This window comes from Setaria viridis, chromosome 7 (genome assembly GCF_005286985.2).
Source record: "Setaria viridis chromosome 7, Setaria_viridis_v4.0, whole genome shotgun sequence".
NCBI classification, from domain to species: Eukaryota; Viridiplantae; Streptophyta; class Magnoliopsida; order Poales; family Poaceae; genus Setaria; species Setaria viridis.
The window spans coordinates 16,216,284-16,242,578 of NC_048269.2; the positions used below are offsets into that span (position 1 = coordinate 16,216,284).

General features: G+C 45.6%; 2 protein-coding genes and 1 pseudogene across 6 annotated transcripts; 2 read left to right on the forward strand and 1 right to left on the reverse strand.

The window, feature by feature from the left end:
• Window positions 1–8,980: 8,980 nt before the first annotated feature.
• On the forward strand, window positions 8,981–11,656 carry LOC117862817 (uncharacterized). The gene is made up of 3 exons (XM_034746339.2): window positions 8,981–9,414; window positions 10,897–10,977; window positions 11,064–11,656. The coding sequence occupies exons 1-3, from the start codon at window positions 9,252–9,254 to the stop codon at window positions 11,414–11,416; spliced, it is 597 nt and encodes a 198-aa protein (XP_034602230.1). The 5' UTR covers window positions 8,981–9,251; the 3' UTR covers window positions 11,417–11,656.
• Window positions 11,657–14,654: 2,998 nt separating this feature from the next.
• Window positions 14,655–17,614, reverse strand: LOC117862865 (F-box/kelch-repeat protein At1g67480). 5 transcript variants are annotated; one of them, XM_034746403.2, is made up of 5 exons: window positions 17,409–17,600; window positions 16,631–16,698; window positions 16,247–16,555; window positions 15,640–16,124; window positions 14,655–15,556 (listed from the first exon to the last, which is right to left on the reverse strand). In XM_034746403.2, the coding sequence occupies exons 4-5, from the start codon at window positions 16,104–16,106 to the stop codon at window positions 14,929–14,931; spliced, it is 1,095 nt and encodes a 364-aa protein (XP_034602294.1). In that variant the 5' UTR covers window positions 16,107–16,124; window positions 16,247–16,555; window positions 16,631–16,698; window positions 17,409–17,600; the 3' UTR covers window positions 14,655–14,928. The 5 variants fall into 5 exon arrangements, with proteins under 5 accessions (XP_034602294.1, XP_034602292.1, XP_034602290.1 ...); XM_034746401.2 differs by having other exon boundaries at window positions 15,640–16,216; window positions 16,349–16,555; window positions 17,409–17,599; XM_034746399.1 differs by having other exon boundaries at window positions 15,640–16,555; window positions 17,409–17,614.
• Window positions 17,615–22,333: 4,719 nt separating this feature from the next.
• Window positions 22,334–26,285, forward strand: LOC140223456 (protein FAR1-RELATED SEQUENCE 5-like; annotated as a pseudogene).
• Window positions 26,286–26,295: the final 10 nt, after the last annotated feature.

The following is a 26,295-nucleotide window of genomic DNA, read 5'->3' on the forward strand; positions in this document are numbered from 1 at the left end:
GAGTGAACCACTGCTGTACAAGGTGTGCCGGCGCCTTGGAGCCTTGGTGGCTCGCCAACAAGTCTTCGACCCTCCAGCTTGGTGTGGAGCGGCGTCGACGACCGTGTGCGGGGAACGTGGAGACCCCTCCCTTCATGGAGAAGCTCCTTAGTGGAGACGACATCAAGGTGATCGGGGAACTTGGCGTGAGCCTTAGTGGCTGAGCCTTTGTGGCCAGTCAAGGGATGTTCCGGAAGAGACTCGGTAACCGAGAAGTAATGCTCTTTGTGAATGCTTCAACAATGTGGACTAGTGGTGGCTTAGTGCCTACCGATACCACGAAATAAATCCTCGTGTCAAGAGTTTGCTTCCCTTCATCCTCACCTCCTACATTTTTGCATTTCATACTTGCAACTTGTGTGCCTTTACTTTCTTAGTGTAGTATCTTGCTATGATTGATTCTAGTTTGCAAAACTTGTTTTGGGATGAGGTTTACAGTAAATCAACCATAGTTGCACATCTTGATAGCAGGATCTAGTTGAAGTTTGATGTAAAAGTAGTGGAAGGCATAGGTTAAGGTTTTAAGTTGCCTAATTCACTCCCTCACCCTCTTAGGGTATGAGCACCGATTTCTTACAAAAGCATCATACTTTTTTCTGCATGTCAAACACTATTTTGTGCCATGTTTCATCATTTGGAGGCCATTCTAGTCCAGGGAGTTGTCGGTAATAGAAGCATGACGTTGTGTCATCCGACCCCTGGCGGCAGCTCCGGAGGTCCCAGGAGTTTCCAGGGCGCATGTATGTGCCCTGGAAGTTTCCCACGAAGATGTCCTTCAGGTCGTTCCAGTTCCAAATCCGGCCTGACGGAAGGTGTTCTAGCCATGCTCGCGCGGAGTCGGCTAGGAACAGGGGGAGGTTGCGGATGATGAACAGGTCATCATCTGCCCCACCGGCCTGACAGGCGAGCCGGTAGTCGCTGAGCCAAAGTTCGGGGTTCGTCTCCCGAAGTATTTGGTGATGTTGGTAGGCGGCCTGAAGCACGCCGGGAACGGCGCATTGAGGATCCGCGCGGAGAAAGCCTTGGGCCCCGCCGGGTTGGGGCTCTGGCTCTGGTCTTCTCCGCTGTCGTAGCGGCCACCACGGCATACGTGGTAGCCCCGGTCGACTCCGTCCTCCCTGTCCGCACTGGGGCGTCTCCATGCGTCCAAGGTGTCACGTGCATCACGGACGGGACCGACGCGTTGGTGGATGGATTGGGCTCCGCCGCCCGCACGTGGTGGAGTCCGTCGAACGGGCAAGGCCCGGTTTCCCCCGCGGAAGGAAGGTTGGTGGACAGACCCTCCACGCCTCTCATGAGGCGCGGAGGGTGTGACCCTGCTGGCGTTGTGTCCGCGTCGCCGAGACGCGGAGCTCTCCGCCTGCTGGACTGCCGCACACTCAAGCAGGTTGCGTACCTCTTGGTGGGCATGTCGCTCCTCGGGCGTTGCCGGCTTGGCGAGTCATCGGAGTAGGGCTGCTGCGGCGGCGATATTCTGGCTGGCACGTGTGAAGAGTTGGGGATGATCGTCGTCCTCGCAGATGTGCTGGTGGACGTCGCGGGCCCGATGGCGTGCTCCGTCCTCGTTGCGGTGGTGCTCGATCTCCTGCTCGAGCACCGCGCGTTCCTCCGGCTACCGGGGCTGCTCCGGGGCTGTGGCGGAACCACCTCGGATTAACTTAATTAAAGCACGGTTAAGCTGCTTGACACGTGACACTCATGCCTTAGTCAAGTTAACTCGAAGTGCCATCGGATTTCATCCGATTTAACCACTTAACAGGACCGAGTTAGCATAACCCACACGAAGATGAGTGGTTCCAGAGAATACAACAGATCAACCAAGTTAACAAGTTCGACGATTTATTTCAACATTGGTTCAAAATTCAGAGTTTTACAAGATTCAAAAGCAGCGGAAAGATAAAATAGCGGAAGCTAGCGCCGGAGTCGGATGTCCCTGATGAGGCCGATCAGGACATCAGTGATCCCTTTCCTCACCGTCCGAGGAGGGATCCCACTCGACCGTCCACCCAGGAGGAAGCTGGGGCGGCCAAGTGCCAACAGCAGCAAACTCAGAAGCTGCAACTTCACCTGAAAAGAGAGCCACAAACAAGGCTGAGCTTCTAAGCTCAACAAGACTTAACCGACCGGTGGGAAGAACTACTCCACCACTTCTAGACATGCAAGGCTCTTTGGCTGAGGGGTTTGTTTTGCCAAAAGCGACCACAGTGAGTCCTTACTTTCAATATTTTAGCTCAGATTCTAAGTTCATTAACCAGTCTATGTTGGCAACTTATGCTAAACAACCACAGTTTCCAACAACAAGTATAGAACAAGCATCGGGTTCATATCATCATCATGTTCCATCTTTACTCAGTGTAGCATAGCGATCAAGCAGTCTCAAACTGTGAGAGGCAGACGAATCGATTCGAGTTTCTTAACCATGCATGGCGAACCTAATCTCACGACATCCGCGCATCACCGAGGGTCGCTTCCTGTGTCGGCCGTCCCCATCAATTCCCAGGCACGTGTCAGGTCCAAACTTCCCTTGGCATGCAATGCTCCATAGTCCCGGTCTCTACCGTACTGTGACCGCACTTGCACCCACATGATGCACCATGGGAACCTCGTTCCAGGGACAGCAGGGGTATAAGCCACGTCCTAGTTCAATCAGGTACTAGGCTTCCCCATCCCATACTAGGTATGAGATTAGTACTTTCAAACACTTGATCACGAACACCAACACTTTCCGACCTTAAGCAAATTCATATAGACAGACAGGGCGATCCACCGACCACCAAAAGAGTTCACCAGGTCCTGCCCCGTCCATCGTCCTTATAGTTGTAACCAGAAGGAGAACAACCAACTCCTATAACTCGCGAGTGACAGGAAATCACTCAACTTTTACCGAGTCCTATTAAGCAATGCAACTACTCGGACTTCATCAGACTAGTGTTCAGATCAAGGGAACTAAGTCATGCATCTAGGGTTTTAAACAACTCCTGTACTTAAATGCACATACAAACGAAGGAAGGCATATTTAAGTTTAGAAAGTTGGGTTCATGCTCCGGGGCTTGCCTTCAAGCGGGGTGGAGGCGAACCGGTCCTCTGAGAGTTCTACTTCAGCTCCTGCAGTCGGCGGCTCAGCTACTGCTCCGTCTTCTGGCACCGAATGCAGCTCGTATGTGCCGTCGGTGAGATTTAGCTCTACACGAATGCAAAAGCAGGAGTTAACACTTAGACCGTTAATTCAACAACACTTGCAAGATTTAGCCCAGAAACTTGTAGCAAAGCTACGGAAAAAAACTGTGGAGGTTCAAGCTTCAGTTGATAGAGAACAAGACAAAGGGTCGGATTGGGAGAAACTTATGATCTGACCCTCCGACCTAAGGAATACTGTACCGGGGTCCTCAGACTTATCACAGAGAAGTCCCCGAAATTTGACACAGATACCTTTGGGTCAAAGAAAAAAGATACAGCCGAGCCCTCGGGCGAGGCGGATAAGGGTCGGCGAAACAGACAGGGTCGGGCGAGACGGAAAAAGGGGTCGGGCGAAACAGACAGGGTCGGGCGAGACGGAAAAAGGGGTCGGGCGAACCGGGAAGGGGGTCGGCAGTTTACCTTTAGGCCTACTGGTGAAGTCTTGGGGTCGGAAAGAACAGGCTCAGGCGGAGTGATGAAAGGTGCTAAGGCTTGGGTGGCGGCGATGTCCGGCGGTGCTCCGGCGGTGGCGGTGCTTCTTGTTGACACAAGTAAGCTCTAGCACCGTGCGGAGGAGACAAGCGGCCGGTGGGTTGGGAAAGGTGGGTGTTGAGCGGAGAGGAGAGTTCCTCAAGAACTTAGGTGGCAGCGCTTGAGCACGAAACAGAGGAAGATGCGGCAGGGTAACGATGGCGAAGGGAACTCCGGTAGGACTCTGGCATTCCCTTTTATAGCTGCGCGGGAGAGAGAGTGTTGGAGCAGCACGAAGATCGGGAAGGAAAGGATGGAGTGCGCTGCCATGGTGGCGATTGAGCGGTGATGGGCGGCGGAACAGAGCTTCGGAGATAGCGTCTTCGGCCATTGGGCACTGGAGACAAGGCTTATGCAGGCGCGGTTTTGCCGGAGAAAAGGATTGGTGAGGGCGAGCGCGGGTCTGGTCACATCAAGCGGTGGATTGGGGGCGGCGACTCAGCTAGCATGTGACAGGAAAGAAGGAAGGGGCACTGCAGGCGAGAGCGCTGCATGCGAGGTGACAGGGTGAGCGGTGACGCTAGCAGGCGCAGACCAGCGGCTTTGCTGGGGCACGCTCCTGGCGAGGCGGGAAAAGGAGTTGTCACTGCTGGATTCGTGGTTGGCGAAGGCGGCATCGTCGAGGGGCACGCGCGGCCGGAGATCCGGGTGAGATGATGAGCGCGGGAGGCGAGGCGGTCTGGCGCAGCAGCGGCCAATCTCTGGTCGCAGCAGCGATAGGGCACCTGGCACGGCCGGCGAGGTTGCGAGCGAGACGAGGCGAGGCAGAGAGTCTGCAGGGCGCTTCTGCGTGCGATTGGGAAGGAGGCGCGCTGATCCGTCTGGTCGTGGCCGGCGACTGGGCAAGGCGGGGCTCGTCGGGGAGGTTAAGCCACGCGGCGGAGAGATTCTGACGCAGGGCGCACGCTTGCTCTGGCGCGCTTGACCCGAGAGATCCGTGGGATCTGGTTGTGGGTCCAACTTCCAGACTCTAGCTCTCCCACAGCTCCAAAGTTTGGAGGAACACTGGCTTTTGGACTTAGAGAGAACCGGCGGTTTTGGTTGGGTTTCAGGGGTCGGGGCTGATTAGAACTGCGGATTTGGGAACTTGTCTTAAGATTAACTCGGCTGATGATCCTGAGTCGTTACAGGGGCCCTGGCGTGGGCTCCGGCTATAGCTGCGGCGCGGAGTGGGGGAGTATGCTGCTCCCCTTTGTCGTCGTCATTGGCCCTCACGGAGTGTGCGTCGGCCATGAAGCACTCGCGCGAGGGGTGGTAGCTTCCGTTGCTGGAGCTAGCATCGGAGGTTATTTCCGGCCTTTCCATAAGGGAAGGCAAGACAGCCCCCGAGGCGTACTCCGTTATGCCCATGAACTCGTCATTCGTGGGTAGCGTGATCATGGATCGTGCTAGGAAACGACCGTGAGTCACTGCGGCATTGAGCAGACCAAAGGGCCGTTCCTCCGAGGAGGGTCCTGTGGTACGTGCCTGGCGACTCCCCATCATTCCGGCGGCGAGCCGAGGGTGACGGGGCGAGCAGGTTGGACGGGAAGAGGAATCAGAGCGATTCCCTCTCCCGTGGCGAGAAAGTCCAGACTCCCAAAATGGACATGGGAGCCCGGAGCGAAGCCGATGTCGTTATTGGCCATCCGAAGCCGGTGATGAACGTCGAACACGCAAAGGTCCCCTACCTAGCGCGCCAACTATCGGTGTCAAGAATCACGGGTCGAGACTACCGGCTTAGTAAATTGTTTTCTCTGCGCGTTAGGCTCGGATGGTTGTACGGGAGGACACGAGGATTAGACTGGTTCGGGCAGGAATAGCCCTACGTCCAGTGTGGGTGGCTGCTCGTGTTACTCGTACCAAGTTTGCAGTAGGGGCTACAAACGGGTGAGAGAGGAAAGCTGGTTCCCAGGTCTCTGTGGGTGTTTGCTGACGCTCAAAGTGTCTTGAGCGCTAGGGTTCTACGAGAGCTGTAGTGTGTGTTCGGTGTTGTTCGGGCTCTTCCCTCAGGCCCCCTGGTCCCCTTTTATAGTGTAAGGAGGACACAGGGGTTACAAAATGAGCCGGGAGTAAGAAAGGTAAAAAAGTAAAACAAGAAAGCGGGAGGAGCTACTGGAGATGCCGTCTTCCTTTCTTGTCTCTGCGTCTTGTCGGTACTACTACTGGGAAAGGGTGATTGCCGTCGGGTCCCATCGATGATTCGGCGGTCGGCCACTGTAGCCGAGCACGTGAGTCGCATATGGCGGCTGACCACTGTAGCCGCGCAAGTTGGTGGTGACGACCGGCCACTGTAGCCGTGTAGGTGGTAGGAGGCGGCCGACCACTGTAGCCATGTAGCCATGTATTCTGACAGGGCGGTGCGGTTGATGTATACTTCTTGCCAGGCTGCATATGAAACCAGGCGGTTTGCCCTCCTTTGCTAGACGGTACGGGCGATGAGTACCCTATGACAGGTGTCGCAGAGGGATAAGACGGTTCAGCCGTAGCCCTGTATTGCCGTCGTAGCACGGTGCAGTCTGACATTCCGACAGTTCACGTCGAGGAATGCGGGCGCCTCTCCACGTGTTAGAACCGTATCCTGGAGCGTGTGCGTCCCATCGGTTATGTTTTGGTGAGCTCAGGGGGACCCACAAGGCTCGTGCTTCCATGTGGCGGTTCGCACGAGGCGGAGTCCCGTTTCGAGGTCGGGCGAGGCGGAGCGCAGTACCTCCGGGGTGTATTTTGGTCGGTGGGGATTTACGGGTGTCGGGGTGGGCCCTGACCCTTACGACCGTTGATTAGGGATCGTAAAGAGGTCATTAATATTCCTCCCTGACGTCTCTCGGACCGTGATGGGAATTAAAATTCGCCCTTGCTAGCTGATCATGAGGAAGGAGGGTGCAGGAACCGTGCTGGCTGCAGTCTGCAGAAGCAAGCAAGCATCCGATCCTACCACCACCCGGAGCTCGCCATCGAGCCCTACTAACAGTAGCCCCCCAACAGTCCAGAGAGCCTCCAGGATGATCACCACCACAGCGTCTTCCTCCATTCTACCAGGTGCCGATTCGACGTCACCTACAAAATCTGCGAAACCTACGGCCGCACGTACGTACCCCTCGCCGTCGCACGGGACGGGATCCGATTTGCACGGAGAGTATATCACCATGCGTTCTTTTTTTTTCGCGGTATATACAGATCGGCGAGAGGGTATTCCGCCATCCCACACACATACATACGTATCATTTTTCGCGGCTCAGATTCTGAACCCGTTAGCTCTAGTTGAGGTTGGGAGAAAGGTAGGAGCAGCTACAAGCGCATGTAGAAAGGATTTTCCATATATATATGTGATTTTTTAAGTTTATAAATATTATTATGCATTTAGACATAGTACAATATATTTAGATACGTAGCAAAAATTATACATATAGAAAAGTTAAATAATTCATAATTTGAGACAGAGAAAGTAAAACGGAATGCTAGACCGCGTCGCTGTCGAAATTAACATGCGCGGGACGTACGGTACGGTGCGCCGAACGGCAGTTGCCGGTGCACGCACGGATGGATGCACCGTGTTGCAAGCATGGGGTGCCATGACGTTTCGCCGTGCAGCACGGGTAGATGCACACAATATGCAATCACGGGACCAGCTTGGAAGGCGTACGTGCGAAACGCAAGTGCATCTTGTTGGACTATAGTCCGGTCGATCTGGATGGTTCACGTCTTGCCAGCGCCTCGGTCGCCGCTGGGCCGCCGGGTGGTGGGTTACGTCGTTGTCTCGTGGAGATTATGGGCCTCCATACCAACGGTCAATATGCAGAGACCTGGTGGATGTGGTCTCTACGTATAAAGCTTCATCTTAAAAAGAAATCGAAATTAGCTACTCACTTCTTTTCAAATTATAGGTTATTTTAGCATTTCTTAATTCATACCTAGTAGCTTTTGATACGAATTTAGAAAGATTAAAATAACTTATAATTTAGAACAGGAGCTAAGGTTTTTTTTTAAAGGGGGCTAGAGCTAAGTGAAAGCTAGCAGCAGCGCGCTTCCCCGGACGGACGGACGTACTACGTGTGTGGCCGTACGTCCAAAAGTAATTTGCTCGTCACGCGGTGCACCGCATGGCCCAAGTCCGTCCCTGCGTGGATGGAATGAACGAACAACGAACGGGTCAAGTGCCGCCGCCTCGTCGTATTGGGCCGGCCCGTTCCGAGCATTCAGAATTCCTACGCTACAAGACGTACTTGGGCCCACAGGACCGAAACATCCGTTCCATTTCGTGGGCTTCTGTTTCAGCACCAACCAATTAATTAGGCCCAGTTACTCGGCCTTTACAAAGTGGACCGATTTTATTATTCATCAAATGGAATCCGTTCAGCCTCAGTCCACAGAGGTAACTAACAATCTCCTCTCTTTTTTTTCACCGATGAAGCTTCATGTAATATAATCTGTTGAAAGCCTAGTGCAAAAAATGAGGTACAAGGCAGTAAACACAGCAGCAGTGTGCATTACATGAAGTTTCAGTAGAAATGAGCTCTTGCTTTCTTGCAATGACCTGCGTCCTCTCTGTTCGCACTTGGCAGTTGACAAAAAACGATCGAGCGCCTCCTTGCAATTGGCCTGCGTCCTCTCTGTTCACATGAGCTCGCACAGTTGGCAAAGCGAACATGGCGTTTCGACGTGTGTCGAGCAAATTATTGCTCGTGATTCGGAGTCTAAACAAACATAATAGAAAATGTGAGTAGTAATATATGGTTGCAGGTCTCTTGGGATACTATAATGTACTTGTACTTTACTACTAGCAGTATAATAACATCAAACACATGAATAGTGTTTGTTGAGCAGGTAACGAATAATGCCGAACCAATTCGATCAGCGTCCTTGCATTATCCCAAGACCCGTGAGAAACGTGCTTGATTCCCGGGAGCGAGCGGACGCTGCGCACGCACGTAGCATCAGGAGCAACCAGCACAGCCGTGTTGTCTGCTGCAGAAAACTAATTCAGGTCGTGCGGAGCACAATACATGCACATTTGGCAGGCGGTCTTGTGCACTTTGCTGCCAAAACAAAAACCCCAAAAAAGGGGTCGTATGTGCAGCAGGTCTACCTGGTTCCGTGTCAGTCGATTATTGCTAGCTGGAAGAGGAGAGTTGACGGAAACGAGACACGGCACCGGCGCGGCGGCACCCCGTGGATCGATCGCGTCGCGCGCGCACATCCATCGAGAGGGACACGGCGCCGTGCCCCCGCCCCGCCCTTGAAAAATCCATGCCGTGTGCATAGCGATAGCACCCCCCTCCCCCCCTCCGATCCGATTCCTTCCGTGCTCATTCAATTCATTCGCTCCTCCACCCCCACGCGGGCCGCACGGCGACGCGTCCCGTCGATCTCCACCCTGCGCCATCGCGCGGTTCCCCACATTCTTGCCTGCTTCCATCTGCGGGCGAGCCGCACTCTTGATCCATATCAGGCTCCGGGCAGTCGTCAGCTGCCGAGTGGCGGCTCTCGAAGAACCTCCTTCCCTCAAGATTATATTCCACGACGGCATGAGGCTCAGGATCGCCGGCAAGAGAGCCGCCTCCGACGCCAAGGCGGCTGCAGCGGCGGCGGCGGCGGCGGCGGACGGCGGTGCCCGGCCCGCCGCGCCGGACGCCAGGGACGACGCGGATGGCGAGGGCCCGGCGGATCGCCGGAACGGCACGGACAACGGTAAGCCATCTACGTTTCATGGCGCGCCATTACTGCTTCAATTTCTTTCCTGGTTTTCCCTCGACCGGTTACGACGATCTTCTCGTGATCTTGATGCCATGCCTAGGATTCCCACCACCGTAGAGCAATTTCAAGTCACGGCTCTTCTTCATCCGACCGGCATACTCGTCGTCACTCGTCAGCGTGCTAAAAAACTCTCGATTTTGTTTGTTTGTTTGTTTGTTCTTCTTTTAATCTTCCTTTTTAACCAAAAAAAAAGGTTATAATTACACTGGTGGGTGGGGTGGTTACCGATTCGATGCAATTATGCAAAAGCGATCAAACAAATTTTAATAAACTAGAATGTTATCTTTCCGCCTGGAGTGACACGCGCAACACTCCACGGGGGTTAGTTGTGGTACCCATTTCATCTGGCAACCGCGTACATTTCGTCCATTCCGTTTGGTAGGATTGCAGTTCATGCGGTGAGTGGTCAGCACTGACTGATTGATCCTGCACCTACCATGTGGAGGGCAAAATGCAGCGCACGTCCCGTTGCCACCATTGGCCAGGATCTAATTGTCGTCAAGGTACGTATCGGAAGGGTCGATGGGGACAGCGTTTGCCCTGTCAGGGTTGATGGCTGGCTGCCCTGTCCTGTGGAAGATTTCGTATCGACTTTTATGTGATGAGGTACTTGCTCGTTTGCCAATTCCAGGATGGAGAAATTTTTTTCTTAGACTGAATGAATGCGGCCTATGGTGCAACGGGGGGGCTTAATGTTGAGGATTTCTAAATAAATATTTAGGACCGATTAATGGGCGAGATGCGTATGCTGTAGGCAAAAATCAATGTCCAAATATTGCTTTCAGAATTGTAGTCAATAGTGGAAGTCTTCTTTCGGTGAGAATAAAACATAGACCTTGCAATAACTAGGAATTCAATAATGTATAGAGATTTTTCAGAACAAAAATATGTCATACTTTTTTGCTTCTTCCATTTCGCGTAAAGGTGAGGATTTCTCAACGTTTAGGACCAATTAATTAATGGACGAGATACAGACATGAGAAAAATCAATGTGAAAATATTTGCTTCCAGTTATAGTCAATAGAAGAAATCTTCTTTCGACGAGAAGAAAAACAATATGGACCTTGTAATTTTAGAAATTCAATAATATACAGAGAATTTTCATATAACAAAGAAAGTCGTCGTTTTCACTTCCGACAACGGATTGGAACACGCAGTCCAGACGGCCAACTAGTTCTTTGTCTTTTCAGAGTTTTTCTTGTGTTCTCAATGTTACCACGTGTACCAACAGTTCCTTGCATTTCCACATTGCACTTGTTGTGAGCCATAGAGGAAGCTATAGCTGTAAGACATTACCTTTGACCAAAGAAAGGCATTACTCGGTGTCTGTTTAAATTGCAGCTGTTCTTGGCTTTGATATGCACACTTATGAGACAAATCCATGCACAATTTAACATAATCTGTTTACTGTGCCAGGAAGCAAAGATGAGTCATTCTTCGAAGCAAGGCCCTGGTTAGATTCTGACAGTGAAGATGATTTTTACAGCGTCAGAGGAGGTAAAGCCTGAGCTATAATGTACACGTGCAGAATCGATGTCAATTTTCGCATTCTTTTGACTCGTTTCTTCATCTTGACTCTTAAGATTTCACACCATCACGAAGCAGCACCCCAGATCATCCGAGACTAGCTACATCCTTCGGTACGCGGATGCCGGTAGACAGATCCAAGCCTTCTCTGGTTCCGAAGAAGCAGAGACTTCTTGAACTTCTTCAGGAGAAGCAGCATTACGACGATGAAGATGATGACAGTGTTACCGACGGCAGTAGTGACTTGGAGAATGGCGCTGTTCATGATGAAGAACACATGAAGACTTCTCGCAAAGGTGAGAAATCGAAGAAGTCATCAAGGTCAGGTTGCTTCCCAAGCTTAATCTGGAAGCATAGCTTCACAAGCTCCAGGAAGAAGAGAAAAGAGCACAAGGATAAAGTGAACTAGCATTATGGCATCGAATTATGATTTTGTATAAAAGAAATTGAGTTTCTAATATATAGGCCGGGCAGTAGCAGTACATGTATATATTCGTTTTCATTTCTGAAGTGCTGAAACTAGGACAGGAGATCTCGAGTGTCATATTGTTCTGCCAAAAAAAGAAAAGAAAGGAGAAGATTAGAGGAAAGATAATGTAGCTAAAAATATACATGGCTGGTTTCTGAAAATGCTATTGATCATTCTGTCTGACTGCGTTTGCTGGACTGTCAACATTCTTACTGTTGCAATGTCAAGTGACTCACCATACAAGAAACCTTTGTTGCCCCTCTCATATTTTTGCATATTTTCTTGAAACAAGTCAGCATACGCGCGCGCACGCACGCACACTGTATAGAAGAGCTTGAATACTAACCAAAAGCACAGAAAAAACACAATATCCGAGGGTGTGTATTTTATTTTTTTCTGTTGCAGTACATATCTCGCTTCATCAAAATGAAAAAAAAATAAACTAACAAAATGCAGGCAATAACTTCAGAGGATAGGTATGCTGTCTCATCAATCGTGCATTTTTCATCACAGTATATTTCAGAATGGAGAATACAAGGAAATAGGGGATACAAAGTTTTTCAAAAATTATGAAATAATATTTGGAGTGAAGGTAGGCCATATGTACAATACTTGAAAAGAAAACTCAACTTAAGGTGAAAATATATGAAAAATATAAAAAGTAAGAATGTGCACTGTTTGCTAAGAAGTTATCTTTTATATTTTTTTAAAAAAAATGAAGTTTCAGGGATTAAAAAAACAAAAATGAAGTATCATTAAATCATTTTTTTCATGGACAAAGAACATGGTATCCTTATCTCTATTTTTTCAAGAACCATTGAGAACTTGTAGACCTATTTTTTCATATTTTCAATGGTGTGCATTAATCAAGTGAAATCAAAACTCTCAGTAACATAAAAAAAGCAATCCATGTTGATGTGCTTTTTCATTACATAGGTATGAATTAGAAGGATGAATTAGAGGTGCTGCTGCTATCAGGGAATCACAATTTGGCATAAATGCAATCAACATTTCTTTACAAAATCACAAATGGTTCAGACTTCAGAGTACAACCTTTTTCTTTGGCAATAGCTCTGCCTATTCATTAAAGTGACGAGAAGAATAAAAATCACAACGACAAGGGATTTCTGAAAAAAGGGGGCCAGGAATTCGTACAGTGTCTGCACTGTCTCATTTAATACCATCCTGCTGCAGATTTTATTTCGACTTTTTTGCATAAGGTACGATTTTGATTTGTCAATTTGAGAACGGAAAACATTATTCATTAGAATGAATGTGTTTTATAGTGCAACATGGATTAAAGTTGAGGTGTCCTTTATCAAGAGCAAATAATGGACAAGATGCGTAGATAGGTTTCAATGTCCAAATGCACTTTTCAGTTCTAGTCAACGACAGAGATCCTTCCACGCAGAAAAGAAGCATTTTAATTCGAGGCATTGGAAATAAAGATTCTGTGTATAATTTTTCCATAAGAAATAAACTTAAATCATAATTTCACTTCTTCTAACGAAGTGGAACACATAATCTTCAAAGAAGCTAATTCTTTGTCTACAAAGGTCAAACCGGTTCCCAAATCTCCCAGAACAAAATTAAGTCTGGGAACCTTCTAGAGCTGCAAGAAGAAGATAGAAGATATGAGAGAAGGATAAAGTCACAAGGGCGTGAGAACCTTCCGTCGCCCCCCCCCCTCCCCTCTCCTAATTTCACATATTGATATCAAATTCAAATAAGCTGCATTGAAACTTTGAATTTACTTTTAGTTACAAACTTAACGTAATAACCGCAATCAAGTACCTTTCATGACTTTCTTTCTTAGATGATTGAAGTAAGCATCTAGATTTCCTCTGCACCCCCTCTGTATTTGGCGTCTTGCACTTACTTTTCTCTTAAGTAGCATAAAAATGGTAAAATAGAAGAGCTTGAATATTACCCCAAATTAGCAGGATCATCCGAGCATGGAGGGGATATATTTTATTTTCAACTGTAACGTATATTTCCATTTGGTCAACAACAAAAAGCTAAAAGAGTGCATTTTGCAATAAGAAAATATATAAAGTTTATTGTAGATAATAATTATAGGGGATTGGTTAGGTGTCTTTGAACTTGTGAATTTGTACATTTTCATAGCATTCGGAATTGAGAATATGGAGCAAATAAGGCGTGCATGCTTTCTGAAGTCATCAAATACTATTTGGACATAAGGTAGGTCCATGTGTACATAATAACTTTTTTTTTCTCGAATAACGCAAGAGAACTGCATGTCATTTCATTCAGGTAGAAAAAATACACGAGTCAGAAGAGACCCAACACGAGCAACAGGACACCATGCACACACACCATACAAAACACTAAGATTACAGCCTCACCACAGAAACAAAGAAAAACGACCAAAACCCTCCAGAGCTTTAAGCTCTTGGAGCTAACGACCGGAGCACAAGCTCATGGAGCTTTGATGCCCCTGCCAAGCACCAGAGGCCTCCCCCCGTGCTAACAGACCTAATAACCTCCTGAATGTTGGGCCTCACATTTTCAAACACACAAGTACATAATAACTTCAGGAGCAAAATCAGATTAACTTGAAAATACAAGAAAAATACAGAAGGTTTTGGTCTCAGAAGTAGGCATGAGGTCGGCGTGCGCCGAAAACTGATGTGCATGGCAAGTAATTTCTGGTGTGTCCTTTGTATGAGGCGCGCGCTACTGGAGCTTTTGGTCTGATGGGTAGGTGGATTTTGTTAGGAAAAATTATTGAAAACTGAACCTGTTATGTTTGAGAGGAGAAAATCTGTGTTGGCACCAGAGGTGCAGTGAGTAGGTAGGATGAGAAAAATGGGTGTGACTGAACTCAACTTTGTGAATTGTGATGGTGTAAAACTATGTTGTCCTGATTGCAATGCAGATGGACTGGGGATCTTTTCCCTAGAACTCTAAAAAATGTAGAATGTTAGAATATGCACCTTGGTGAGCACCTGTCTTATTAAGTCTCATTTCATTCTGAAATTTTTTATGGGCATAAAACATATTATTTCTATCAACTGTTTATGAATATTTAATAGAGCCCATTTCACCAACTAGGCATCATAGAGAGTGAAATTTAAACACTGCTTTCCAGTTTAACAAAAGACAAGTAAGGCACATTGAAGTGCTTTTCACTAGAAGTAGTTCATACACAGATGAATGGACAACAGACTCTGCTGTTATTAAGGAACTACTAAAATAATTTGGCATATCTGCAACATAGACATTACTTACAAAATCACAATCGGATCAAATTACAAGCTTTCCTTTGTCGGTAACTCTGCCAATTGACTAAAGCGAAGAGGGAAATATAAAAGTCAAAACACCCTGAAGTAGGTAGTTTACAGGTATACAACTATGATCACCAATATTCATCATCTGAAGAACAAAGAAGCTGTAGAATACAATGGTGCCATTTCGACATAGCCATACCATCAGACTTCAATGGTCACACTGCATATACATGACCCTGAAGGCTTGAGCTTAGACGTCTGCCACTCACATTCTGTTGGCGCTGCTGGGTCATACATCAGTGTCTGGTACCCAGGTTCTTCCTCCAGTGAAAATAGCAGGACCTTCTTGCCGAGCACCCCAAGGCAGAATCGAGTGCTGGAACTGCCAGTAAGCGGCACCGGGATCCTCTGCCAAGAGTTGTCTGCCGGGTTAAATGTTGCAAGTGACCGCTGGTTCTTCCATTCAATACAGAACAGCCTCTTGTCAAGGACAGCATGAGAGGTGACCATTACACAGCCTCTCTTGATCTCATCCCAAGAGCGGCGATCAGGATCATACACGTCGACAGAGCGGGAATTGCCAATGGTGAAGCTTGAACGGCCACCCATGACGTACAACTTGTCATTGAACCCACAAGCAAAGCATCCCCACCTCGACCTGCGGAGACTCTGGATCAGTATCCATTTGTTCTTCTGTGGATTGTATGCTTCAACGCTGCTCAGGCTATCACCATCAGGTCCAAATCCACCAGCCACATATATTACACCATTGACCTCTGCGCAGGCGAAGTCGCGTCGTGCAACGTTCATCTTGGCGAGTGCAGTCCACCTGGAGTTTGAGAAGAAATGGATTAGTACTTACTTAACAAGAGAATAACAATATCGATATCCTTTGGTAAAAAAATGTCTCACCTGTTCAGACAAGCATCATAGCTGTACACCTCATCAGAAACGAATTCTTTTCCATGGTCAGCAGCATAGCCAGCCATGACGAAAAGGTTTCCATCAAGAACAACCACACCAAAGCCAGCTTTGTTTGGTCCAGGCATAGGAGGAAGTATCCTCTTCTTCTGATCCAAGCTCCCCAGCACCTCCCAACGGCTTCCATGACCGCCTGCTCCAGCGGTAAGGACATAAATCCACTCCTCGAGCTTCCCGACCTCCTTTCGAACAGCGATGAACTCCTTGCTCCCGATGAATGTCATCCAACTCTTTGACACAGAACCCATGACAGGGAAATAGCTCCGAGGGACAAGAGCAAGACATATCTTTGCCAGATCTTCAGGCAAACCAGGTATCAGCACGCTGTATGAGTCACTCTGCTCTTTGATGATCATCCTGGAGAAGGGCTTTTGCTCAGCTGAAAACTTGAGCTGCATTCTAGCACTGAGGTACGCCTGTGATTGAACAGAAGGTTCACTTGGTGAAACAAGTGCAAGCATCGTCAATGAATCACCAAGTGCTTACTGCCTAGCCAATGCTTGCCTCCCTGTTAACAAGGAACAATTGAGATGATTACCGTGTTTGTCTGCGTTGCTTATTTGCTATGTGTGGCGGTGTTGCAAACAGAAAAGAATATGTGTGGCGATGTTGCAAACAGAAAATTCATGATATCCATCACCAATGGGAACTGTAAGGGACACTGGTCTGAATGGCACTGAAATGAGGTTCTTCAACTTGTATTTATCTGACTTTGTTATTTTTGCCATATCAAATGCTATCCGATAGTGAAAGGCCTTGGAGTGGTTTGTTCTAGTTGAATACGCAGCCTTGGTCTCCTTATTACTGATGTTGCAGCAGGTCCCTCCCCCATACATAGCCCCAATATCTACAGAAAGTATAGCATTATATTAATAGCAGGTAGAACGGCGAAAACTGTGTACGATGAGTACATGCATAATACCGATGGCCATATGAGGCTGATGACAATTAGCCACCAGCCGCTTCCATTTTCTCAGCAGGGACAGTTGCCTACAACAGAATAGACGAGTTCTAAGACTGCCAATTAAGTGATTAACTAATGAACAATCATGGGATTTGGAATAATCAACAGAAGTTCATGATATGGTTTCTTTGAGAACATGAAGGTTAATAGTTGTGGGGCAAACATAGCCAGTCAGACAAAAAAAAAAAGCAACAAACTTCTCTATCAACAAGGCTTGAAGAGTGCATGAAAAAAAATTAGTTCAGTACTTCAGTTCAGTCAGAATGGAAACTGAAACTTCGGCCTACTTTTAGTTTACGCCAGACCTCTATTTTCGAAAAGCACTGACCTAGGACTGGAAGTTCAATAAGATCATTTTACATCAAATTTCTTGGAAGTTATTAACAAACGTGAATTGCGGACTTGATACTTGGAAGCGGTGGTTTCGGTTAGTGAGAAACCAACTACGACAAAAGAAGTAAATTCTATTTTGGTAAAAATTTCATGTGATTAGTTTATATTAGGCAATCAAAGTGAATCGGTTAATTTGGTCAAAAAATTTATTTCGGTAATCTATACTGATTTGCCAAGCATCATGAGCAAGGAAAATTCTTCCGGAAGAAATAAAAAGGAAAAATGTGTGGAGCACAAGGTCTGAAATCCTTATTGAACAGCCAAAATTATACCCCAAGATTAAGGCATTAAACCTGAGAAGAACTCCCAAGAACAGGGCCGAGGCAGCAGAAGCAGGGGTTACCTGGCGCCGGGAGTGTTGCCTTGGGGCTCCGAGTTATGGAGGGCAATAATCGAGCGATGGCAATGGCGGAACTTTCGACGGGGGATGGGAGGAAGACGAAGAGGTGGGGTGCGCTCTTGGCGCGTCTCCTTTTATATAGCCGTGATTTTGTGGGAATTGCAAAGCCTTCTCTCTGCTCTGGTGTCCTCGGACCTCTGCCTTTTTAGTTTCGCCCCCTGAGGACTTGTCTTTTTCTGAAGATCAGAGCTCTGACCAAGCGACCAATCACCTGCAATTTACTCATACAATACAATTCCATTATAATTTTGACAAATGCAGGACAATATTTGTGTAGGGTTCGTGCATCAAAATAAAATATCTTTACTGGAATTGCACATTTTTGTTTGAATTCTTATTTCTTCCGACAATCCAACAGAATAAAGAAATCACCTTTTATCTTATAAAAAAACCCAAACCAAAACATTGCTGTCATGAAAACGAGGGACAAACAAAGATATAGGAAAATTGCTAAGAAAAAATAACAAAAACTCTAGATACCTGCTACTCTGGTTGGCACCGAAGCTCATGGTTTATTGTTATGGGATAAAAAACAGAGATCACCCAAGAAATGCCCACAGATAAGATGTCACCTTTGTGAAGAGAAGACCCTACACAGAACGAAGAGACAGAATGCAAAGGTCAACTTTTGTCTCATGCAGACAGCCATGTCTATGCCTTCCCAGACTTGAAAGGGCGATATGCTCAAAGTCAAACACAATAAGCCCATCAGCGTGGCCTGATGAGCCCTATTAGTTTTTTTTTTCAGAACATGTAGTACAGCAGGCCATCGAGTCAGCGCTCCGTAAGCGAGCTTATCTGAGTGGGCGAAGTACAGCCGTAGCTGTACGGCGAGGGTAACCTGATAAGTCATGGCAGTTCATTGAATAGATGCAGCAAGTATTCGGATATGTTGACCTTCTCATCAATTTTGACTTTTGAACACCTCCTTGTCCTTGTCCAAAAGGGTTGTGGTTGTTTTTTCCTTGGTGTAATATGTGAATTAGTAAATAAAAGAATTCCAAATTTGAGCAACAACGGATGAAATTATTTCATGTTCAATAAGTTTACTCATACAGATGAGGTTTGCTTTGATGGTGTGCCCGTATAGCCACGAGACTTCAGTTTGGCCATTGCAAGCATATGCTCGTCTCCCGAGTCCCGGTTCTTGGCACAACAATGAAAGTACTTTTTTGCAACTGAATCTGCCTAATCAGGTCTCATAGGTTTGCATGACAGCTCGATTGGACAGACGTAGTCAGCAGGCTAGTTCCAAGGTAATATACGCAGAAACTTCAGGCCACAGTGATTTGACTTTTGATAATTGGACTTTTAAGTTGTTGATAGCCTTATCCGTTGGGAGGGATACACATTGACATTGCTAAAGCATGTTTTTTTTTTGTTGCTGCGAGCAGCCGACCTAGCTCTAGGATGGCTTCAATTTATTTATTCTTTACAACGACTATAAAAGAGTCCTAAAAGAAAAAAAAGCTGATAGAAATTGAACTTTTAATAGTAAAATGTTCGCCAAATAAATAATTAAGTCATGCTAAATTTCTAAATTGAACTTTGGACAAGAGGGTGCTAGGTGTAGATTGTAGAATCACATAGTACCATGCATGTGCGAAAAAGATATCGGACACACAGCAGCATACACATAATCGTAGAAGATAGCCACTCTGGATACACCTCAACCATGACCCAAGGATAAGATAGCCACAACAACTCGACTGTGGAAACTAACAACTGTGGAACACATAAGTTCCGGACATTACGAAAACAATCTTTCCATCCTATTCAATGACTCCTGAAACCGTTGTGTGAGTGCTTTTACTTTTGGATAGCACCTTACCCCTACCATCTCCTGAACATCATCCTGTCCTTTTAGTCAGTGGTGTTGGCAATTTGTAAACATAGACTGGGATGTCAACCTCGTGACCTTGGACATGATTGTCCAGGCTAGAAGATCCTTTGGAGACAGGATTTTCAGGGAAATAACTATGGTCGCATGTTGAAGCATTTGGAGGCACAGAAATGAAATTATCTTTGATGGTGCTACCCTCTGGCTTAGACGATGGAGGGTTATTTTCAAGGACGAGTTTGCCTCTGTCATTCACAGGGCAAAGCCCTCCTTGAGTTTGGAGCTTAGTCAGTGGTTTTGTAATTTCCGCTAATTTAATCATGTTTAATTAGGATCTCTCTTCAAGCCTAGAGCCTTGTAACATGTACATATATCCCTTTTTTAATGAAAAAAAATACCAGTAGGGGCCTCCCCTGCTGTTTCGTCAAAAAAGGAGATGAGAACAAGAGAGGAAAAAGAGGAAGAAAAGGTGAAGATAGGGGATGAAGAAGAAGCAAGCCTCCCTAGATGTTTGGCCTGCTTCTGCCGCTGATCGAGGTGGTACAATAAAACCGCGCATACTCGTCGTATTTGTGCTAGCCGCTACACCTAGTATGGACAATAAGTATGTGCTGGCCTATAATTGAAAGAGAGTTTGACAATAAGTATCCGTACCGATATGTTTATAAGATGGCATGGATAGTCAGAATAAGAGTTTGCAAATGACGATAGTAAAAAAAAAACTTTTTTCCTAGCTAGAGAGCCACCTTTAGCTATATTTTTTATGGGCGCGGTTTCCATCACGATCCCCCCTCCCGTGCACGATCCCTCCTTATTACCATCCCATCTTTACGTTACATAACATAATATATGGAATTCTATTTCTTTCAATCCTCGTTCCATATTGTCTAAATCTTTGATCTACAATTTGGACATCTAAATGATTTCAAATAAAAAAAATTTAACTACAAATTATAGATCTTGTTGAACCTACAATTTTCATTTAAATTTTTTATTCCAATTTATATGCAAAAGGTACAAATTTCCGGATACTCCGTACAATCTAAAATTCACGTTACAAAGACGAGTGAAAATTATCTGTGCTGACTCTGAATAAGGATCGGCAAAGATAAGTCAACGGATGGATGTTCCCCTAGTAATGTTACGTTTGTTCGATGAAATATGACCCTTTTTTCTTGTATAAGGTTTGTATTATTCTTGACTTGAGATTACATCTTGTCCTAACAAGATTCGTGTTCACAAGGAGCCTTGGAGCAGGTCAGGTAGGGCGTGATTGGTTTGTGAATGTGTGCAGCCTGGCCCGTATCCCAAAGTCTGTCCCTCACCAGCAATGTTTGGTTGCATGAATTCAACTGGTCTGGCTCGTTGGAGCTGCTGATTGGTTACCAGCATATGCATAAGACGACAGCTTTTTGTAGTGTTTTTTGACCACCGAGCGCACGCGCTATGCATCAACCGGGCCTAGCCGATTTTTGTAACACCCCTGTGTTTAAAACCCTTAAGAAAGATTATTAAGGACAATAATATGAATTATGGGCTTAAAATGAGGATTATTGGACTTGGTCAACTTATGTCGGAAAAAGGTCAAATCTGGTCAAAATTCAAACAAAAGATTCAAATATGTTGAAAAGAGGTTTGAAGGTGTTTGGCATGATGAAATTAAGCTTGGGACAAGACTCAGATCAAGTATCAAAGACAGCTATGGATCAGTTCTGTAAGCCTCTGCAACTGTAAGTCTGAATGCTGTGGTAAATGGCCAGTTTTGGTCCAAGATTTTGGAGAATCTTTCATGAACACTTTAGACAGTTTCACTCAAAATGGGAAGTGCGATATATGGTTAACATATCCCAGGCATAGAAGAATGAGTTTGGATATTTAAATTGGAGGCCAAAGATTAAAACTGTCCACAGTTTCAGCATGGTCTATGAATCCTGAAAGTACAGTAAGAGCTCGTGTTTTGCAAATTTTTATCTCCAAATCCTTTGATCGTTGGAACAAAAGTGCTATCTATCACTTGTAGTTGTTTGTACCAGCTCCAACTTTGGTTATAGGCTCATGGCGAGTTGAAGCTTAGTTTGGACGAATTTCGTTGAAGGGGCTGGTTTTCTGTGCATTTTTTGCACTCTGCCGCCCAGCAACCAGCAGCTCGTCTGCCTGCTTGCCGTCGAGCGCCACCGCCATCTCAGTTCGTGCGCCACGCACTGTCCGCCTGCCGCCAACGTTTTTCACCGTGCCACGTTCACGCTAACCAAGCAGCTGCTAGCATCAGTTACCGCCTTGTCGAGGTAAATAAATCCCTAGCTGCAGCTGCTGTGCTCTTCTTTTTCCTTCATCCGCAAGAACATAGCAGAGCAGAGTTCCACCTCGCGCTCGATTCCTTGATCTCCACTGCTTCCCATTCAAATCCTTTGCATCCGCAGCTTCGTCTCCACCCCATCCCCGCACGGAAAAAAATTGTCTGGGAACCGTCCGCAAACTCCTGCCGTGCGGCCCCCCATCTCAATTCGTTGCGCTGGGAACCGTCCGCAAACTCCTGCCGTGCGGCCCCCCATCTCGATTCGTTGCGCTGGCGGATCGACGCCTCCGCGCGCGCCTCGCTTGCTCGGCTCCTCTCTCTTGGCTCCTCCGCGCATGCCTCGCTCGACTCAGCTCGGTCGCGTGGTTCGATAGGTGGACAGCTCGCTCGGCTCGTCATCAAAATCACATGGAAACAGAAACCAGCGCAGAAACAGAAACTATCGTCCGCTAGATGAGAACCGCCCTATCTCTCGTCTCCACGTGAGGATCCGTTCGTTGTCCGCCACCGCATCCCTTGCGTGCCGCCGACGCTGCCACCTTTTCCAGCGTCGTATCCAAGTTCAGGAGAAGCAATCTTTGTACAATCCTAGACCGTGGCAAAGAAGGACAACCGCCATAGAAATCTTCGACGAACATCGCAACCGTAGCAGCTATCATGGGAGAAGGAGGCCAGGAGGATAACAGTCTGAACTCCACAGCAGGAGAAGCCTACCCACATATCGCAGCTGCAATGGCGGTAGGAAGCCAGGAGAAGGACAACGTTCTCGACTCGTCGCCTATGGTGTCGTCTGTGCCTGCCCTAGCACACAACGAAATGCAGCCAACGCAGGTACATATTTTTTTCACATTCTTTGATCATGAGGAGTTTTTACGTGTGTGTTTGACCGTGCTACATGACCTCGACCTCCACTGATTTATGACCATATATATGCTAGATTGCACAGAACTACTCCGAAAATAACATTAGAGTGTGTTGCATGATACCTGAAGAAATAGCAGATGAAGCACCAGATAAGGTAACTAAATTACAAATAATTTATTTAATTGAGAGCATAATTTATTTCATATGCTAAAGGTAAGTCACATTAATTCTCGACTAAATGTGCAACGGATGGCTGATGAAGTTGTGCAACCTATGATCATTCCTGAAGTTGGAATGGCTTTCGAATCAGAAGATAAAGCTTATGAGATGTACAACACCTATGCTGGTAAGATTGGGTTTAGTATTAGAAAGAGCCATACAAAGCGACGAGGAGATGGGACTCTACGTCAGAAATATTTGGTTTGCAGTAATGAAGGTCATCGAGAAACTGAGTCATCAAGGCACTCTACAAGGACGGATTGCGATGCTCGTGTTCAGTTTAGTGTTAGTAAAGAAGGGATTTGGACGGTGCAAAAGGTTATACTTGATCACAACCATTACCTTGCTAGTCCAAATAAAAGGGGCAAGCTGAGGTCCCAACGAAGTGTTCAAGAAGCGGACAGGAAGCTAATTGGACAGATGAGGGAATCCGGGATGAAGCCAGCCCAGGTTTTTGAGTTTATGAAGGAGTTTTAGAGGAGCAGACAAAGTGCCATTCTCACGGATGGATTGCAACAATGAGATTGGCCGTGAGCGCAAGAAGTACTTAGAATCCAATGATGCAGAAACACTACTGGAATACTTGAAGCGTAAGCAGACAGAGGATCCAATATTTTTTTATGCCATGCAAATAGACAAGAAAGATGGTCGGATAGCTAATTTCTTTTGGGCAGATGGCCAATCTATCATGGATTACGCATGCTTTGGTGATGCTGTGTCATTTGACACAACATTTGAGACTAATAAGTTTGAAATGCCTTTTGCTCCATTCCTCAGAACCAACCATCACAAGCAGACTATCATTTTTGGGGCTGCATTGTTGTTTGACGAGACTATACCATCATTTGTTTGGCTATTTGAAACCTTTCTAACAGCAATGTCAGGCAAACATCCTAGCACAATCTTTACTGATCAAGACGCAGCCATGGCAGGAGCAATTGCTTATGTATTTCCAAACACAAGTCATCGCCTCTGTTTGTGGCATATTTACCTTAATGCTGCTAAACATCTTGGCCATGTAATTCAAAAGCATCCTGACAAGTTTGTACCTGATTTTAAGAGATGTGTCTATGAAGACAGATCGGAGTTTTACTTCAAAAAGAAGTGGGATGAATTGTTGCGTGACTACAACCTTGAGGACAACAAATGGATGGCAAACCTGTATGATTTGAGGGCAAAATGGGCTGTTGTGTATCGTAACTCATTTACAGCTGATATGAACTCGACCCAAAGGAGCGAAGGTATGAATAATGTATTCAAGAAAAGATTTCATAGAAAACTAGATCTTTCGGAACTTCTTGAAGAATGTGAGAAGGTTTACAGTAGTCTTCGTAATAATGAGTTGGATAAAGATTTTAATTCACGTCGAAAGAGCCCAGTTACTCATATTCCTCTGTTGAAAATCACAGCTGAGTCATATATAGGGAGGATGTATAAAGAGTTTGAGGAAGAATTTAACAAACAATTTTCATTCTCTTGTAAGTTGTTGCAAGCCGAAGGGTCAATTCTAATATATACGGTTACACATATGCATTCTGATTATGGAGCAACTGTCATATTCAACAAAGCAGACAGTACCATTACATGTGCTTGTAGGAAGTACGAATCCATAGGTATGTATATATATTCAAATTTGAAATTGCAATAATACAACATCTAATACAAATTGATGAAACATGGCATTCATATCTGATAGGTATATTGTGCAAGCATGCCTTCAAAGTCTTCAATGTCAACGATGTTTTCATTTTGCCTTCGCAATATATCCAGCACAGATGGACAAAATATGCAAAGAGAGGATTTTATATTCAGAAACAAGGATCTGAGGAGGAAAGTTTAAAAACCCATGCCGCACGCATCTCACAGAAAGCAACATCTATTGCATTGAAGTGTTCAAAGTCAAAAGAACTTCTTGATCTTTTGGAGGAAGCCATGGATAAGTTGGATTTGGATGCAGATAATTATCTAAGTAAGATGGAAGAACAATTGAATGAGGCTCCTCTTGTTTCAGCTGATTTCGCAACAGATACATTTAAAGGTACAATATCGTTTAGAGTTCCTGAGGTGGTAAAAGGTGCAAAGAGTAAACGAGGGACCATCTCCCTTGAAAAGAATACAGGCAAGAAGAAGAAAACTGCTAAAAAGAAAGGTATTGATTGTACCAATTCTAGAATTATTGTTTTATTCTATACTTGTATTATTAACTATATATGTTTGACTATAGGAGAAGAATCAAATAATGTAGCAGAAAATAGTTATGAAGGTGCTAGTCCAAATAAGTTTATTGTAAGACTTTTGGCTTTGACTGCATTTATTTTTCATATTTATTTGCTTACATATTATTTTTATAAACATTTTCATATTCTATGACAAGACCTAAATGATGGTAGCGTTGATGCTAACAGTACAATACCACACTTCAATAAGCACGGGAATTCTTCTGTCATGAGTGTTCCATATATTAGAGAAGGATACACAAGTCTCTTACTTGGGGTTGATCAAGCTGCCACAATGCAACTGCCTGCTAGAAAAATTGGATTTTGATGGACCGACAAATAAAGAAAATATGTAACCTTGTTGTGTTACAGCAGAAATTTATTCACTGATGCTTAATTTTCTTCAAAGTTGTGTTACAGCAAAAATTTATTTTTACTGATGCTTATTTTCATCTAAGCTGTGTCGGTTGGAACATGTGAACTTATCTATATTGTTTTAGAAGAACCACCCATTTATAGGATCATATAATTTGTTTTTTCAGATTACCATATTGCACCCTCTTCTGCTATCATTTTTCTTCTTTTTTTATACCACATAAGAGGATTACTGAGCCAGATTCATACATTAAGAAAGTATATATTTTTTTCCAACACATCCATATATATTTCATATCAAAAGACATTAATCATGTCAGGAAAAGGTAATACATTGATCATCATGTACATATGTGATTACTACAAAGTACAAACTACAACATTAATCTGTTTCAAATTGAAGGAGCCACAACAAGAATCTGACAATGGTGGAAAATGTTACAACTGCATAAGAAAATCTAGGTTGCAAACTTCCTATTTTCTAACGCAGGACACCAACTTGTCATAGTACCATCTGGAGAGATCACCTTCAGTACTGCTGCATTGTCTGCATCTATATATAGTTCAATAACCAATAAGCCAAATCATGCTGTCAGTGTAGTTGTTGTATTGTCTATATGCCCTCAGTTAGGAAGATCGGGAAACTCTGTTGTTGCAAGATGGCTGAATTCTTCGGAGGTAAGTATCATACTCTGTCCGCATATCTTGATGCAATGCTGTATGTGCATACAAGAGTTGATCAGACCTGCATTTGTGAGCTGATAGTGAATTTGGCATTGTTGCGGGATAGAACAAACCAGTCAATTGATCATGAAGGAATGAGAATGGCCTCTGCATCACGGTTCGGTGCTCATGATGGTTTCGCTGAGCTGAAGGATTTTCTCAGCATTGCAGATCAAGATTTCCAGGAAGATACTAAAGGGAGCTCTGACAGCAGATGCCTCCATGAGATGCTTGAGGAGTCGCAGTCCGGTTCACCTGTTTCCTCTCCAGTTAAATTCTTTTGGTAATGTTCTGCAC